Below are 14,817 nucleotides of genomic sequence, written 5' to 3' on the forward strand. Positions count from 1 at the left end.
TGCTGACCCCTCATGGCTCCTCAGAAACAGACAAGCCTCCGTCACAATCTGCAAGCGCACACCCGAAAGGTCAGCCATCTGCCCCTCTTGTTAGGCAGCCATTGGATGAGCACAGTGACACAGGCGGTGTGTATGTGTGTGTGTGTGTGTGTGTGTCACTTTGGTCGGGTGGGTCGTGTGTTTAACATCCGAGATTCAACCCCCGACTCAACATGTACGACCGTGACACAGACTCCACCTTAAACAGGAGATCTGTCATTTTTCAAGGAAGCGGTTGATTGTCCGTCACCTTGTCTCCCTCCTCGTGTCAGCGTCCCCACCCACCTCCACCCACCTCCACCCACCTCCACCCACTCCCCACCTCTCCATACCAACGAGCCACTCGCTCCACTCCCCCGTCCCGCAGCATCACCACCCCCTCCCCTCCAAGGACTGCCGTGCCAGGCGGGTGCAGGGTGACAGATGGCATACACCAACCCCCCCCACACACACACACACACCGCCACTCTCCCCTCCACCACCACCCCCCTACTGCACCAGCCCCCCCACCCCGGCCCCCCCGGTGGCGCAGCGGCGGACCAGATCAGTGCCATTCTGTCTCATTAGAGCCTGGCTAATTAGTGTAGCCTCTTCCAGGGGAGAATGAGCGAGTGAGTGAGAGACAGAGAGAGAAGGAGACGTGGGGAGGGAGGGCAGCGGCGTCGGTGGCAGCGGCTGCGTTCTGTACTCTACTGGTCATTGAGGAGTCGGAGGGCTTTGAGCCCCGCAGTGCGGCGGGCTCCCTGGGTGCTTGTTTTACGACAGCGGGGACTCTGATTCCATCCGCTGTGCCATTCCTCTCAGGAAGTGTCGAGGATGTTTAGACATAGAAGTTGTGTCAAAGGATTGCCCCCGAGCTGCTCCGCCCCCACCCTCGGCTAACCTCCCATCACTCAACTGAACATTAGCCGCCCTCTCTGCCAGGCTAGCCAACACAGCAAGCCTCCCCCATTAACATGAATGAGAACAAAGCACGCTAGCTCACAAAATAGCACTCCAATCCTACTGAGCCAGTTAATAATGTTGACACCAACGTTGCCGGGCGATCCAGATCATAGCTTGCACCTCTGCAGGCTAAGAAATGGGCTGTTTGGCGAATGCAGCCACTTCTGGCAGTGACATCACTGGAACCAGTGGCGCAGAGTTGTTTTCTCCAAGTCTGACATCTCCTGAAGCGTTCTTGGAGAATCAGATCAGCTTGAGTCATTGTTGGACGGATCATGAATAATAATTCTGATCTTTAGAGTAAATATATGTGTAGTAATAAATCAGAATGGCTGGACTGCTAAAAAAAAAAAACCCCTGTATGTTCAAACTTGAAGTGAATGGCAGCCATTAATCTGATGGAGTTTGGGTGGGAGTCGCTGCTCTACAGTTACGACTGTGGCAGTAAAAGTGTGATTGAAATGCAACATTGAATACGTGAGAGGAGGGGTGGGAGGTGGGGCAGTTAAGGGCTGGCAGAGGCCTGCTGTGGTTACGAGTCCTAAGAGAGGACAGCGTGGCTGCATTCCAGGAACCCCCCAGCACACCAACAGACACACACATTCAAATATCCCTGCGCATAAACATATATTTGATGCACGTAAAAAAAAACACACACATCTATATATAGGATAAACACACACCTAAGCGCACACTCAGTGGAGCAAACACCAACCGGTAACTCCTGTTTACTGCTTCTCCACCCTGGAGACCACTGCTGCCTGTGACCTCCGTCAACTCCATTCTCCGCCGGTTCTCTCCTTCCTGTCTGAGCCGTTTAATCTGTCTCGCTGTGAATGAGGCGAACGTGCAAAGCACAAACACCGAAACGCTACATGATGTACACACACCCGAAAACATACGGGACTGATACCAGCCGATCCAGGTCGCCTGATCCCGTGCTTGCGTAAGCGGGCTGGAATGAATGCTGGGAAATCCCAAGCTGAGCCGAAAGAGGCAGAGGTTGAACTGCACCGCGAGCTGACAGGACGGCAACCAGCCTCCGTGATGAGGCCTCTTCCGCACCCTCCCCCAACAATTATTTTCCCGGACCCCATATGGGCATGCTGCCAGTCCAGCCCATCCTCCATCCTCATCACCAACCACATCCACGCTGCACTCCCCAGCTCAGTGGCAGCAGTCTCTGCTGGCATGGTGCTCTACCTCAGGCTTGGATGGTGGTTATTTTCTTCCTGCGAGGCTGCAACCCTCTGTGGACCCCGGCTTTTGTCACGGTTTCATTTAAATATACATTTTTGCCATTCTTTCATTCAAACTACCAGGAGCTCAGGAACAATTAACACTGATTTACCGAACACTCACGAAAATGTCCTTCTAGTGACATGAATTCTCTGGTCACATGAAGCGATCGCCTGCTTAGTGCCAGCACCGGGAAGCTTGTGTGAAGTGAATAAGCAGAAATGAGGAGCTAACCTGAGCTGCAGTATCTGGTGTGTGTGCAACTTCCTTTTAATCTGGAAACTTCTGCAGCGTCCTCACCGTATCGATTATGGAAGAAATCTTTCGCTGGGGGCATGAGTGAGCGGAAGATGGGATTCAATATTTATTCTTTAGCTGTTTCTAAAATAAAACACATGACGTCTTTTCACAGGAACCTTACATCACCTCATCTACCTGACACTGTTATTTGTAGTATGTTTTTTCTACGGACAGCATTTAACAGTTTGAACCCTGTCACACTCACAATTAGTCCCAGGCCAAAGAGACGTATTCAAATTGCTTCTTTTGTTTGACCAACTGTCCAAAACCCAAAACACGTCCGATTCACACACACAAGCAGCAAGTTTCAGAAGCTGGAAGAAGCATTAATGCTTAACAAGTGACTCAATTAACTGATTAGAAAAATAGCTTCCATTGCATTTTCTGACAATCAAGGAATCAATTATTTGATGAGTTGTCGCAGAGCCACTGCTGTCTACAAAACAACGACAAGCTTCTGTCTCCAAGGGGCAAATGACACAACATTGAAGGAAAAGCAGAAAAAGCAAACTCGTGACCTTGTCCCACTTTAACTAAAACCGAAAATAAGGCCTGGTGCAGGATTTTAGAAGCTCTTTGAGGAAACTGTGAATGAGAACTGGGTGCTAGTCGGTGATTTTCAGGGTTCAGGGGTCCTGATGGGGAGGAGCAGCCGCTGGCCTGGCATTGCTGGTAGATGTGGCAACGCCGGCTGGGTAGTAAGGGGGGAGACCAGCTGCCCGGGGAGCGCCCATTACGAGATGGAGCCAGAGATAAGTGCTCTCCCAGGCCCCCTTTCACAGGCATAATTAGCACACTTCTTATCTGCTGCTCAATTCACATTCACACTCGCCTGCCATGAATGGAACGTGAAAGAGAGGCAGAAATCGGGGGAAAGCGAAGAGGTAGAGGGGCAAGACAGAGAGATGGGAGGGAGGTGGAGAAGACACGGTGGAAACCTGTTCCCAGACAAACCTTCATTTGAGAAGAGAGACACGTTTGAGTTAATACTGCCACCGCCTCGCTCTCCACGTTTCTCTTCCCCCATCCTTCCACGGAGTCTTTGAACTCCTTAACAAAAACAGTGGTTTGTGCATCAAACTGCAATTTGGTAAAACAAAGCTATCTGGGGGTATAATCATCCTAATCAGCAAGAAAAAAATAAAGCCTTTGCAGATATTTCTAGATTATTCCGCCCTTGGTGATCTATTTCTCCCCCCATCTTTTTCATCAGGCACGATTGTGGAAATCTTCCCAACTCTGCCTCCAATAGACAAATGAAAACCTTTAATAATAGCTCCTTAGTGCCACAATTTTAAATTGCTTTTAATAAAGACTTAACTCTGTGCCGTGTTTTCTCTTCTTCCCCCTGTTTCCAACACACACAAGCTTGTATTGTGTGAGTTCCCTGCTCTTCTGGAGGAAGATAACAGGGGCCCCCATGGCCTTGCTGAGCTAATATAAACAGGTTTGTTTGGTGTTGAAACCGTGTCGACTGTTAAACTCCAAACCCATAATAAAGAAGACATGTGTCATTATGCCGCTAAACGACCGCAGTGACGCACCGAGTCAGGTTCTGTTTCGACTTCTTTTCCTTTTTATCATCTGTGTGTGTGTCAACAGTTCAGGTGCATTAAATCAGGTCAAGATTCAATTTCTTTTGGATGAGGAATAAAGACCATGTTTCATTTGTCAGCTTCAGTTGTGTAAAAAGAAATAAAGAGTGCCCCTTTCATGTTGCATGTAAATGGCCAATCGGGTTTTCTGGAAGAAGACACCGAAATAGCGATGATGGAAAACAGGAAAACACCAAAAAGGCTTTTTGTAGAGTCGATATGTAACGTCAGGATTTTTTTGGTTTGCTGCAAATCTTTGTCCCTGCTTTAAACTGAGCTCTTCCTTGAGTGTTCAGGTACCTGGCTCTTGGAGGCAGCCACCTTCGCGAACAGAGCCTGGGAAACTTTGGCCCGCTTCATCTCCTGCTGGATCTCGTCGTAGATGGTGGAGTTGATGTTGAGGATGCAGCTCTCCGTCTTGCCGTTCCACTCGCTCGGCAGAGGCGACGGTTTCACCTGTTAAAGGAATCGAAAACATCAGCTACAAGTTTCTCCACGTTTTTTTTGGAAATTTAAACCTGAAACACAATTGTCAGATATTGAATCTTCTTATGTATGTGATTTTTGGTTGAGTGCAAGGACAGAGTCAATGTAGTTGACCTTAAAATCATTTTCTAACATTATCAGAGTCATGTGTGACAGTCTGTATTTACTTAATACTAAATACTGCTGCTGTTGTGTGACTGAACAAGGTTTCTCTTTATATTATCAAGACATTCTGCCGACAATTTAGGCTTAAACACTCACAGACAAGCTCCAGTCAACAAAATCTAATCATTAGATGTGATTAAAAGTTAGTCCAAGTTAAAAAAACAATGCAAATATTAGCCTCGCACTTTAAAGTCACGTGTTGCTCTTATTAATGCTTCACAAACATGTAAAACGGCATGCAGAATTGCATGATGGGAAATGATAAGCTCCAGAATGTGCATGGTCTATTAAAATGTGTGAGTTCAGATTGGTGAAGGGGTGGAGTTATCTGCTCACAGGGGAAATGCCCACAGGGATCCGGGGATTCCAGTCCTCGGGCCTCACGCTGTTACAGTCTTCCCTCCGGGGCTGCGGCGTTGGGAAAACAACACAAACATATTTGTTCAGACTCACATGACGAAAAGAAAAAAAGGAAATCTGGCAAAGCGCACAGGCATCCACGCACCCAGATTACACCCATGCACGGCACAGTGGCTATTCCACTGAAAAACACTCAAACATGTTGTATGAAATGTTATTATTCGCATGTCAAGCTGGTGATTAAAAAATAAATGCAAGTCTAATGAAATCAAATCATCTTCATTGAGCGTCTAGTTGCATCTTGACAAAAATCCTTTCACAACGTAACAAGTATCCTAATAAAAGCGTTACCCACGACCCATTAGCATATGAATCATTTCATACGAGCCCTTTTGAAAAGAGGCATCGACAGGGTTGGGTTTGAGTGCGAGTACATGGTATGCAAATAAACCATAATAACACCAACAGCGACTAACTCGCGACGGAGCCGGTGATCAAAAAAAACATATATATTCAAGTATTTGTCTAGACTCCTAATACGAGACCCTTCATGTGTTCAAGTCAATCGCATAATCCTAAAATTTGTGGTGAAAGTGGAATGTCGGAGCGACTCTGGGCCTTTCATCCAGTTTTACGACGGCTCGACGTGGGCTTGTCAGTCTGAGCGGTAGGTTACCATGTCAAGCTAATTGTTAAGGCTGGGACGTGCACTAACTGGCTTTGGGGGAGTAGAGCCGACCCATCAGTACACGTGAGAGAAACATACCTCTGCATCTGTTTTTATGAGGCCAATAAAAACCCTCCTCTGTCTCTAGCTCAATTGCCACCCTGGCTGATTTATGTGCTTAAATTCACACCGCATTGCTCCATAGGAGAGGCTGGCAGATGGCCAGGTGTATGAGTGTGCAGACGTGTGTGTGTGTGTTCGTGGGTGTGCGTGTGAGAACTGCCTTGTGCAGGAACAGGTCTGACATGATAAATGTTAATGGGTTAAAGTTACACAGGTAGGTTATATCGGGCCTGGAGAAACCGAACTTATGTGCCGACAGGATAGAAAAGCACAAACCAGAGGGTTTTGATCGTTCTGATGAAATAGACTGTTCTCCGTGTGGCATCGTTTACTGTGCGGCTTGAATTTGTTTCGAATCTGTAAGCTGCTCTCAGATATGCTGCGTACATGAATTCTGCGAAAGACGAGGATCACCAGATGTGATTATCGAAAACGTAAAAAGTCGTAACTCCAAATCCCTATCTCTGCCACTGGGATGTTAATAAAGGCATTAACACTGGGTTATTCATTCTTGTGCACAGTTCCACTCTATCACTCTGAATAATGTCCTGCATTAACACAACCTCTGATTGTAAAGATGGGCTGTGAACTGCAAAGTGGCCCCGCTTAAGTTCAGCACCGCTGCCTCAGAATGAGACTCCTTAGTTGTGTGCGACTGCAGGGGAGCCTCCGACTTTAAGAGATGGCTGGGCCTGTGTTTCTGTCCCTCTGTTCTTCTCACCTAAAGAAAAGCCAAATCTTCACCAAGGATGGGACAGAGGAGCCCTTTGTCCGCCATTCTCACCTCCTCGACTCAGCTGACTGCATCTCAAACAGGCTTAACTGGTTGAAAAGTTTCCCCTCATACCTTTAAAACCAGGGAGGGATATCTGCGGCGAGCGTACGAGGTTGTGCCGCGGCTCGCGGTGATTTTAAGAGGCACTGACTAAATGATATTTGATCTTTTACAGAGCTTGTCATCACCAAGTGAGCTTTCTTTTTGAAACGGGAGGGTTGTTAATGCCGCCTAATGCGTGAGAAAAGGTCAAAATTAGCACAGAAAATTATCCATCATTTGTGCACCATTCTCACCTGTGTGGTGAGAGGAGGGAGGACGTGCAGCTCATTTACATGCATGGGGAAATGTAAAGGATGAACTCCAGACGGCGATAATGTTGATATTCCACATCAGACAAACTGATGCATAGGAATGTGAGGCATGTGACTAAACACTGATCCAGTGCGTGTATGCATACTTCTGATCGTCACGTGTAAACAGAGTGTGCCTATGACATCACATCAACGTAGGAGACGAGCTGGTGGTTTGTACATCTGAACTGGAAACCTGTGTGTACGTCTCATGTTCTAACCACAGTGGGACGACCTACTGAAGAGGATGTCTCTTCCTTTTTTGTGACCTACTTTAAACAGACAAACCTCCAGAATAATCTCACAGCATCAGTGGAGACACGTTGCTGGACTCAGGAGCAAAGGGAAGAAACAAAAGTATGTTTCTGCTCATGGATCAGCTCTGTCTCTAAGACACGTCCGTTACTGACATCCACCAAACTCACATTCAGGATATTAAGTTATCTGGAAGAAAAATGCAGGATAACCACAGGAAAACATTCACGGAGAGGAATTTAACATCTGGTACCTGTACAGGACGGCTGGGTGGAGTGCTGATGAGTGGAGCGGCGCCCATCGCGGAGGCGGCTGTCAGGCTGCGCTCCCTCTCATCCTGATAGATGCGGTCACGCTCGGCCTCCGGCAGCTGCAGGAAGTTCTGCATGGCGCGCAGGTTGACCAACAGCGACTGTGACGCCGTTTTAGGGTCCTCCTCCTTGCGCAGGATCTCAGACAGCAAGCCCTGCGTGACGGACCAGGGGACGGAAGAGAGTTGATGAGATGGAGAAAAAACAAAAAGAGGAGACCAGAGCTCCCAGTGAGTGAAACAGTTTGGTAAACAAGACGCGAGAGTAAGCACATCAGAGGGTTCTTCAATAAGACGGCAAAAGAGAGGCATAAGTGTAGATGGAGACTCTAATGACACTGGAGCAGTGGCGCTCTCACACCCACTTAAACAGTAAACTAATAAATCCTTTTTAGGGACTCAACATCCAGTCCACCATTTTTTCTCTGCAGATGCAAGCGGAGTCCGGCTTTTCCTGTGTATCTACTTTTCTTCCATCATTAAAATCATTCAAAACCTGCACGACTGAAATGTCTGCGCAGCTACTGAGCTCCCAACTTCGGTCGAGGTCGTTTAGTGGATCTCGGACACGCTGCTCTGGATAAGAGCCGCCGCCACCGCCGCGACTTGCCTGAAGCGTGAAAGTCTTGCACGGGCGGGCAATCAGCGTATCCTCTGTTTACTTTTCAATAGCGCTCAATTCCAATCATTATGAGACGGAGACGACTCCATTATCAGAGACGTGTGATTGGGCCTTTTCATCAGCTCTTGGCCACACACTGAGCGAACCATCACTCTGCTTCTCTCACTATCAATAGGTGTGATTTGGTAATAAAACAAGGTGATGGAGAAAACATGCTTTTATTTTTATTTCTAGTTTTTTTTTTTTTTTCCTTCACGGAAAATGAGTCATGCTGTAAATATGCGCTGGATGTCTTTTGACTAGAAATGTATGCAGCCATACGTGTTCCGTAGGGAGGAGTGTGGCATCCAGACAAGTGAGGACAGATCAGGGGAGGGAGACTTTAGGTGCACAAGTATTCAGGGGTTAGATTTGTGGCTTCCTTTTTTTTTCTGTCTGCAGCGAATGCCGGTCTGTTGGCGTCTGCGTGCTTATCGTTCTTTGCCATCAACCCATGCTGGTCTATCTTTGTGGTCAATCGCTTTTCCCCTCCTTCCTTCCACGAGCACCCCCCCCCCCCCCCACCACCTTTTCTTTTATTAACTCAAGCTCGGCGCGGAAAACACTCGCCTAATAAATGATCCTCCGAAGGCAAACTCTCCAACGGCACATTGGGCTAATTCCTCATATCAGCCACAGATAAGACTGTGTGGGAGCTCGCCTGTCTGCACAAAAACACCACTGTCTGACTGGATACACACTCACTTCTTTTTCAGGGGAGTTCCTGTACATTCTAATAGATTCGTATCAGTTTCTGTTTTTTTTTTTCCCTTCTTTCATACACAGTGACTTCAAAGTGAATGGAGTCTTAATGAGGTTTGCTGTCACCTCCCTCCAACCCCCTCTAATACACACAGTACATCTTGAGCCATTATCGCCGTCCTCCGTGTGTGTGTGTGTGTGTGTATGAGGTCTCCGACTATGAAGTGAAACCACAGATTTTGGCACGGAGAGCACACGCCATGACCGAGCCTGGCTCGTCACATGGCAGGCTGCCAGCTATCTTCAAGTACAGCAGAGGTGCGACATTACTGGAGTGTATGAATGAGAATTATGAATGAGATATGAGACGTCTTCCCTGTGAAATAGTTTTCCCCGACTTCCTCAATGTGATGTTTTAACTTTTGAAACCGGGGACACGTTTAGTTTCGGTCATCTCAACGCTGACGTGTTAGACGACAGTGCTGGACCAAAAGTGGTCGTTTTCCCAGGATGCATCAGTTGACAGGAAGTTCAAGTACCTCCTTTGAGGGGAAATTGAAATGTACTTTTTTTTGTACGTAAAACATTTTACTACCTTGTGAATGTCTGCGTCAGACTGGGGTATAAAATTGAAGATTAAAAAATGAAATTATATATTAAATTACATTAAAAAATAAATTCAATCTTCAATCAACCTGAGATTATGCAGCACATTTGTTCTACGATTATACAATTCCAGTTTCAAAGTACAGAAAAAAGCTGTATTCATCATCGTCTTTTTTTTTTTTTTATTTACAAAACTTTTTATTATCGAGGTCCAGGATGAGCCTGGTTCCATTGACCAACTTTTGATCTAATTTTCTTATCGGAAAAAACTGTTTCTCAATCAGCTGCCAAACCAGAGCTTCCTCATCAAAGGCACATGGAAGGGAATTAGAAACATAATTCACATAAAGACGATAAGTTGTAGTGACAATTATTCCAGTTTTTCCATTTTTTTTTTTTTACAGTAGTAGCTTTGTTCCAGCCCGGCTGTCTTTCCCTCCTCACCTGGGTTCTGTTGAAAGCCACACGGGCGAAGACGGCCTGAGAGATGCCAGCTCGCTTCAACTCGTCCCTCACCCACTGGTAAATCTCGACGGACACCTCCGTGTTGGACCCCACCTGTGGCTCCATGGGCTTGTTGTGGGAGCTGCGGTTGACAGGTGGGTGGTTGAGGTACTGCTGTGACAGGGACTGCTGCGCCAGCAGCCGGTTCACTGCATACTGCTGGTTGAGGATCTGTGCCATCACGAGCTGCTGGTTGACCAGCTGGGGGCTAATGGGCGTGGACACCAGGCCCGGGTGGTGCAGGCCAGGGAGCTGGGGCTGCCGACCTCCTGTCTGACCACCGTGTGACGGTGGAGCGTGAGGCAGCGGCGGCACTGGCGAGGAGGGAGTCTGTTCTGCTGTGCTGCCGGGGATGGGCTGCTGCTGCTGCTGGGAGAAGCCCAGGTGATTGTGGTTGTGGTTAGAGCTCGGTGGGGACAGGTCAGACAGGCCGTCCATCTCAGCTGGCAGAGGAGGAAACACAGCTGATAAAACATTCACGTCAACTACAAACATCCCAACGAAAACACTGGATTGGATTAGAACGTAGAGTGGAAGAGAGGAAAAATCTGAATGACATGTGCTGGTCAATCTGAAAAATGTGACACTTTAATCGCAAAATCATGACCACAACTCAAATAGCCATTGTCTCTAATGAGACGAATGAATGAAACAGATCTTCTCTGTATCAGATCAAATTTTAGTGAGACTTAGCGGGTCAGCAAACATTCCAGTTGATCCGCCAACGACTGGTTAAAAAAAGAAAAAGATGGAAACGCAGATAAAAAGGCTTCATTGTGTTTGACCTGTGTCTCCCACAAGCCATGCCTTCGAAATTAAGTTCAGAACGTCTGGCCTCATCACGTGGAAAAAAAAAAAAAGAATCTTGGCAAAACAGTGGCGTGTGTGTATGTATAAGTACAGGATTCATGTGTGTGAGTGTGTGTGTGTGTGTGTGTGTGTGAGAGTGTGAGTGTATCCACAAAGGAGCTATGCTGATAAATCAGATTCTCTCTTTACATCCTTAATTCTAAAATAAGGAACACGAGCCCGACAACATGACACTTTTAGGGGAGGGTGGTCTAAATATAAATGTAGGGAGCAGTGAACAGAGACAGGAGGAGTACATCAGAGGATGTGGTGTGTAACCTGAACGGAACGGACTTAAATGAAATCTGTGTGCCGTCATTTAATGGCGTTTAAGAGATTTTAGCGGCATCTCTTGCTTTGGGAATCTTTAAGTCCATAATGGCTGCTGGGGAATATTTTAACACCGGTTTAAATTATGTGCTCAGAGAATGAAAACAATGATTTAACATTCAAAGTGCTACCCACAGCGAAGTGAACGAGCATTTGGAGCAGCCGAATGTTTTTGAGGTTTTCGGTTCATCTTGAAGGAATCCGCATATGCTGAGACTTTTCTGCGTGCACCGTGCCGAGCGAGCGAGCGTGTGAGGGGGCAGCGTTTTGAGAATTCACACGGATGGCAACATTAACACCTCAGAAGTGTGCTGCGGCCTCCACATTCCACAGAAAAGCAGCGTATGAGATTGTGAAAAGCGTAAATGGCTGTTCCGGGGGGGATTGGGTGGTGGTGGTGGTGGTGTTCTTCAATAAGCTGAATTTTTTAGCAGATGAAAGATTAAGTGCATGGATGTTTTCCAAAAATACCCACAATAATCGTGTGTTTTGAGCTGCCTGTTTCTTAACTGTCAGCACGCACAAAACGCCCGGCCAAGACGGGTCTATTGAGTGTTTGTCGAAAACAAATGATGCAGGGGGGGGGTTGGGGGTGGGAAAGAAACAAAACAAAAAATCTTGGTAATAATCACATCTCTTCCCATAATCCCTGGCATTCCCTGGCTCTGATGGTATGGCGCTCCTATTCACTCATATGTGAATGTGTGTGTGTTTCTTGTGTGCATGTGTGTGTGTGCGTGTGTGTGCATATCCCTGCTCGCACAGACTGCTGGGGGGCATGCTCACGACACACAAACACACAGGCACACGGAGGCATTTCCATGCAAATTGAAAAGAGAAGGGGTGACAGAAGAGCATGGCAGGCCCTGGGAGAAAAAGGCTGCCACAGAAGCGGGAGTCCTCATGTGGAATCCTGCCACAAAAGAGCCCCGGATTAAACACACAATGGGAATGGGATGTGGGCTGAGGGAGGGAGGGAGTGTATGCTTGTATGTGACAGAGAGTGAGAGAGAGGGAATGAGAGAGAGAGAGAGAGAGACACACAAAGTGACCTAACTCCCTCTCCTGTGTTGGCGTCCCTGCCACGTCAAAAGAAACAACAACGCGCTCGCTGGCGGACGGTAACAGCCCTTCAGCTGGCAGAGCGGCGGAGTGCATTGCCAGCACCTGTGACCAGGTACTCATTCCCCTTGACTTCAGGCTCAAACTGCTGAACGCAGAGTGGCGGAGTAAACGCAGAGTCACACGTGACGCTGAGGCCAAACCACAGAGGGGTGACCTCGGCACTCCCTCTCCCAGCCTTCATACTTGGCATTTCTGCCGCACTCGCTCCTCCTGCCATTTGTGGCCATGTGCACCGAACAGACAGCAGCTCGTCATGAATATTGAGGTTAGAGGAGTTGCCACGGGTGTGTGTTGGGCACCTGATGCTCGTGTGCCAAGGTTTCGTGTCTGAGGTTTGGCTCACATGACACAGGCGCTCTTAGAGTTTGTGTGTAAGCACATCTTGAACTGTTATCACTGCCTCTGTGTACGTATACAGAGTGTTTTTTTTTTCTTATCAGTACCTGATGTACCTCAGATAGAACGATACAAAAACACATTAAAATGAACAGTTTAGCAGTTCAAGCTTTTGTTTTCAGTCAAGGGGGAAACAGATTTAGAGTTACTCGAGTTGAAAAAAAGGATTTTCAGCCTTGTTTGTCCATCTGGTCTTTCTAAGTTCAAACCATAGCTGTTTTCATTGTTGTCATTCTGTGCCCATTATGTTTAAACTGCAAATGTTCTGAGAGCCCATGGGCATGTTGGTCTTAAAATTAACCGTGGACAGAGGCATTGTTGGTGGATCACTATATTGAGGCAGCGAAAGAAAAACCTGTTCTGAAGTGAATTCACCGTCGTTCTAAGACAAGGTGCAGGTACACCTGGGTCTTAGAGGAGATGGGGGGTCACACTCAGATAGGTTTATTTAATGTCAAACCCAAAAACACACAAGTAATCAATTAAGAAGCTAAGCTAACATTTTACAGAAAAATCTGTTTTTAAATATAGGTTTAAAGTAGTAATGTCGAGGCATGAGTGGTTCTTCTTACGGCTGCAGTAAGTCTTCAGGAATTTCATCTATGCGAATGCACTGTCCTCCAAAGTGAAAAAACAAGAGTGTGTAGGTGTGTGTTTGTGTGTTTGTGTGTCTGTGTGTGTGTGTGTGTGTGCCCATGTTGTGACATACCTAATGCATTGGCACGCGGGCTCTCACGGAGGACACACGTACCCAGGTAGCCCTCAAGCTGGGAGGGTTGGCGCATGCCTGCACAGTCGGATGGCAGGTCACGCATATGCACACAAACACAAACACACACACACACAGCAGACAGAGTAGAAGTGTGAGGAAAGAAACACCAGGTTAAGGTTTTCTACATTAGTTCTCAGCCACTCCAGCAGGAATATGACACCTACGGCAGCAGCAGCGCCACAGAAGCCGGGCTGGCAGCTGCAGTACAGTCCCACTTTTGAGGAACATAAAACCAGATTTAACACAAAAAAAAAGAAAGAAAAAAAAAAAGCTATTGTGACAGAAAATGTGTGGGAGTATGCAAGAGAATACACAAGTACAGCAGGTCTGAAGTAAATAGTGTTCCCAGCGTATGCTGCCACTTTAACAGAAGAAGAAAAAACATCAGATAAGATATGATCACAACACGCTATTTGCATGGACGCTGTGAAAACATTTTGATATAGCATCTCATGTGTCGTCTCTGCAAGCAGCCGCACACTGGAAAAGTAAAAAAGATTGTTCAACAGATTGTCAAAGCTAATATCTGAAGATTAAACTGCACTATGGGCTTTGCAACACAGTGGTGATCTGCTTAATCAGAAAACGTTATATATCAGAGTCATATAACCTCATTTCCTGGCAGGTCAAAGGGGATTTCTTTAGATAATATAAAGCCTGCTTTGTTAGAGGGTTGATAAGAAATATAATTGAATTTCAGACTAGGCGTTGGCCGGTTGAAGTCATCGCTGCTTTTTGTTCATGGAAAACAAGAGTTACAATCCATAAACACAAACAACAAATAAGAGCGAGGCCTCAGCTCGATTCGAGCATCGGTGTTAGTTAAAACAATGAGGGATAAATCAAAGATAACACCGTGTTCAACTGAACAATCCTGAATTATTAGATAACAAGATAAAAATTTATTTCTGCTTCATGCAGCAGCAGGAAGACAAAGAGCCGGTTGGTTAGAGAACATATTGTAATGGTGACTGGTGTGTGTGTGTGTGTGTGTGTGTGTGTGTGTGTGTGTGTGTGCAAAGAGACAAAAGTGTGAGCGCCATACTTTGCGCCCCTCCGTTTTGCTTACCCATCATATCTTTTGTCTTCTTGAAATGTTTATACCAGCGCCCAAATTCCTGACACTTCGCCGCCGACACATTTGCATAGTAAGTGCTGTTCACAATGGAGGAAATCATACTCTGAAAGAGAGAGATTGATTGAGAGAGAGGGAGAGAGAATGAGAGAGGGACTTTGGATTCTCATTGTGGAAAATACAGA

At 46.6% G+C, this 14,817-nt stretch overlaps 1 protein-coding gene across 15 annotated transcripts in view; it reads right to left on the reverse strand.

Annotated features, from left to right (window-relative positions):
- The window catches only part of satb1b (SATB homeobox 1b), an 84,030-nt gene that overhangs the window by 13,694 nt on the left and 55,519 nt on the right, over positions 1-14,817 (reverse strand). For 11 of the 15 annotated variants that reach the window (XM_069537378.1, XM_069537376.1, XM_069537380.1 and 8 more), the window contains 6 exons: positions 14,627-14,738; positions 13,495-13,572; positions 10,026-10,528; positions 7,556-7,768; positions 5,106-5,177; positions 4,419-4,574 (listed from right to left, as the gene is read on the reverse strand). In XM_069537378.1, coding sequence (XP_069393479.1) covers positions 4,419-4,574; positions 5,106-5,177; positions 7,556-7,768; positions 10,026-10,528; positions 13,495-13,572; positions 14,627-14,738 — 1,134 coding nt within the window. The remainder of the gene's footprint in view (positions 1-4,418; positions 4,575-5,105; positions 5,178-7,555; positions 7,769-10,025; positions 10,529-13,494; positions 13,573-14,626; positions 14,739-14,817) is intronic. The other 4 variants (XM_069537388.1, XM_069537384.1, XM_069537389.1 and 1 more) reach the window with 1 other exon arrangement.

This window comes from Paralichthys olivaceus, chromosome 13, assembly GCF_024713975.1.
Source record: "Paralichthys olivaceus isolate ysfri-2021 chromosome 13, ASM2471397v2, whole genome shotgun sequence".
NCBI lineage: Eukaryota > Metazoa > Chordata > Actinopteri > Pleuronectiformes > Paralichthyidae > Paralichthys > Paralichthys olivaceus.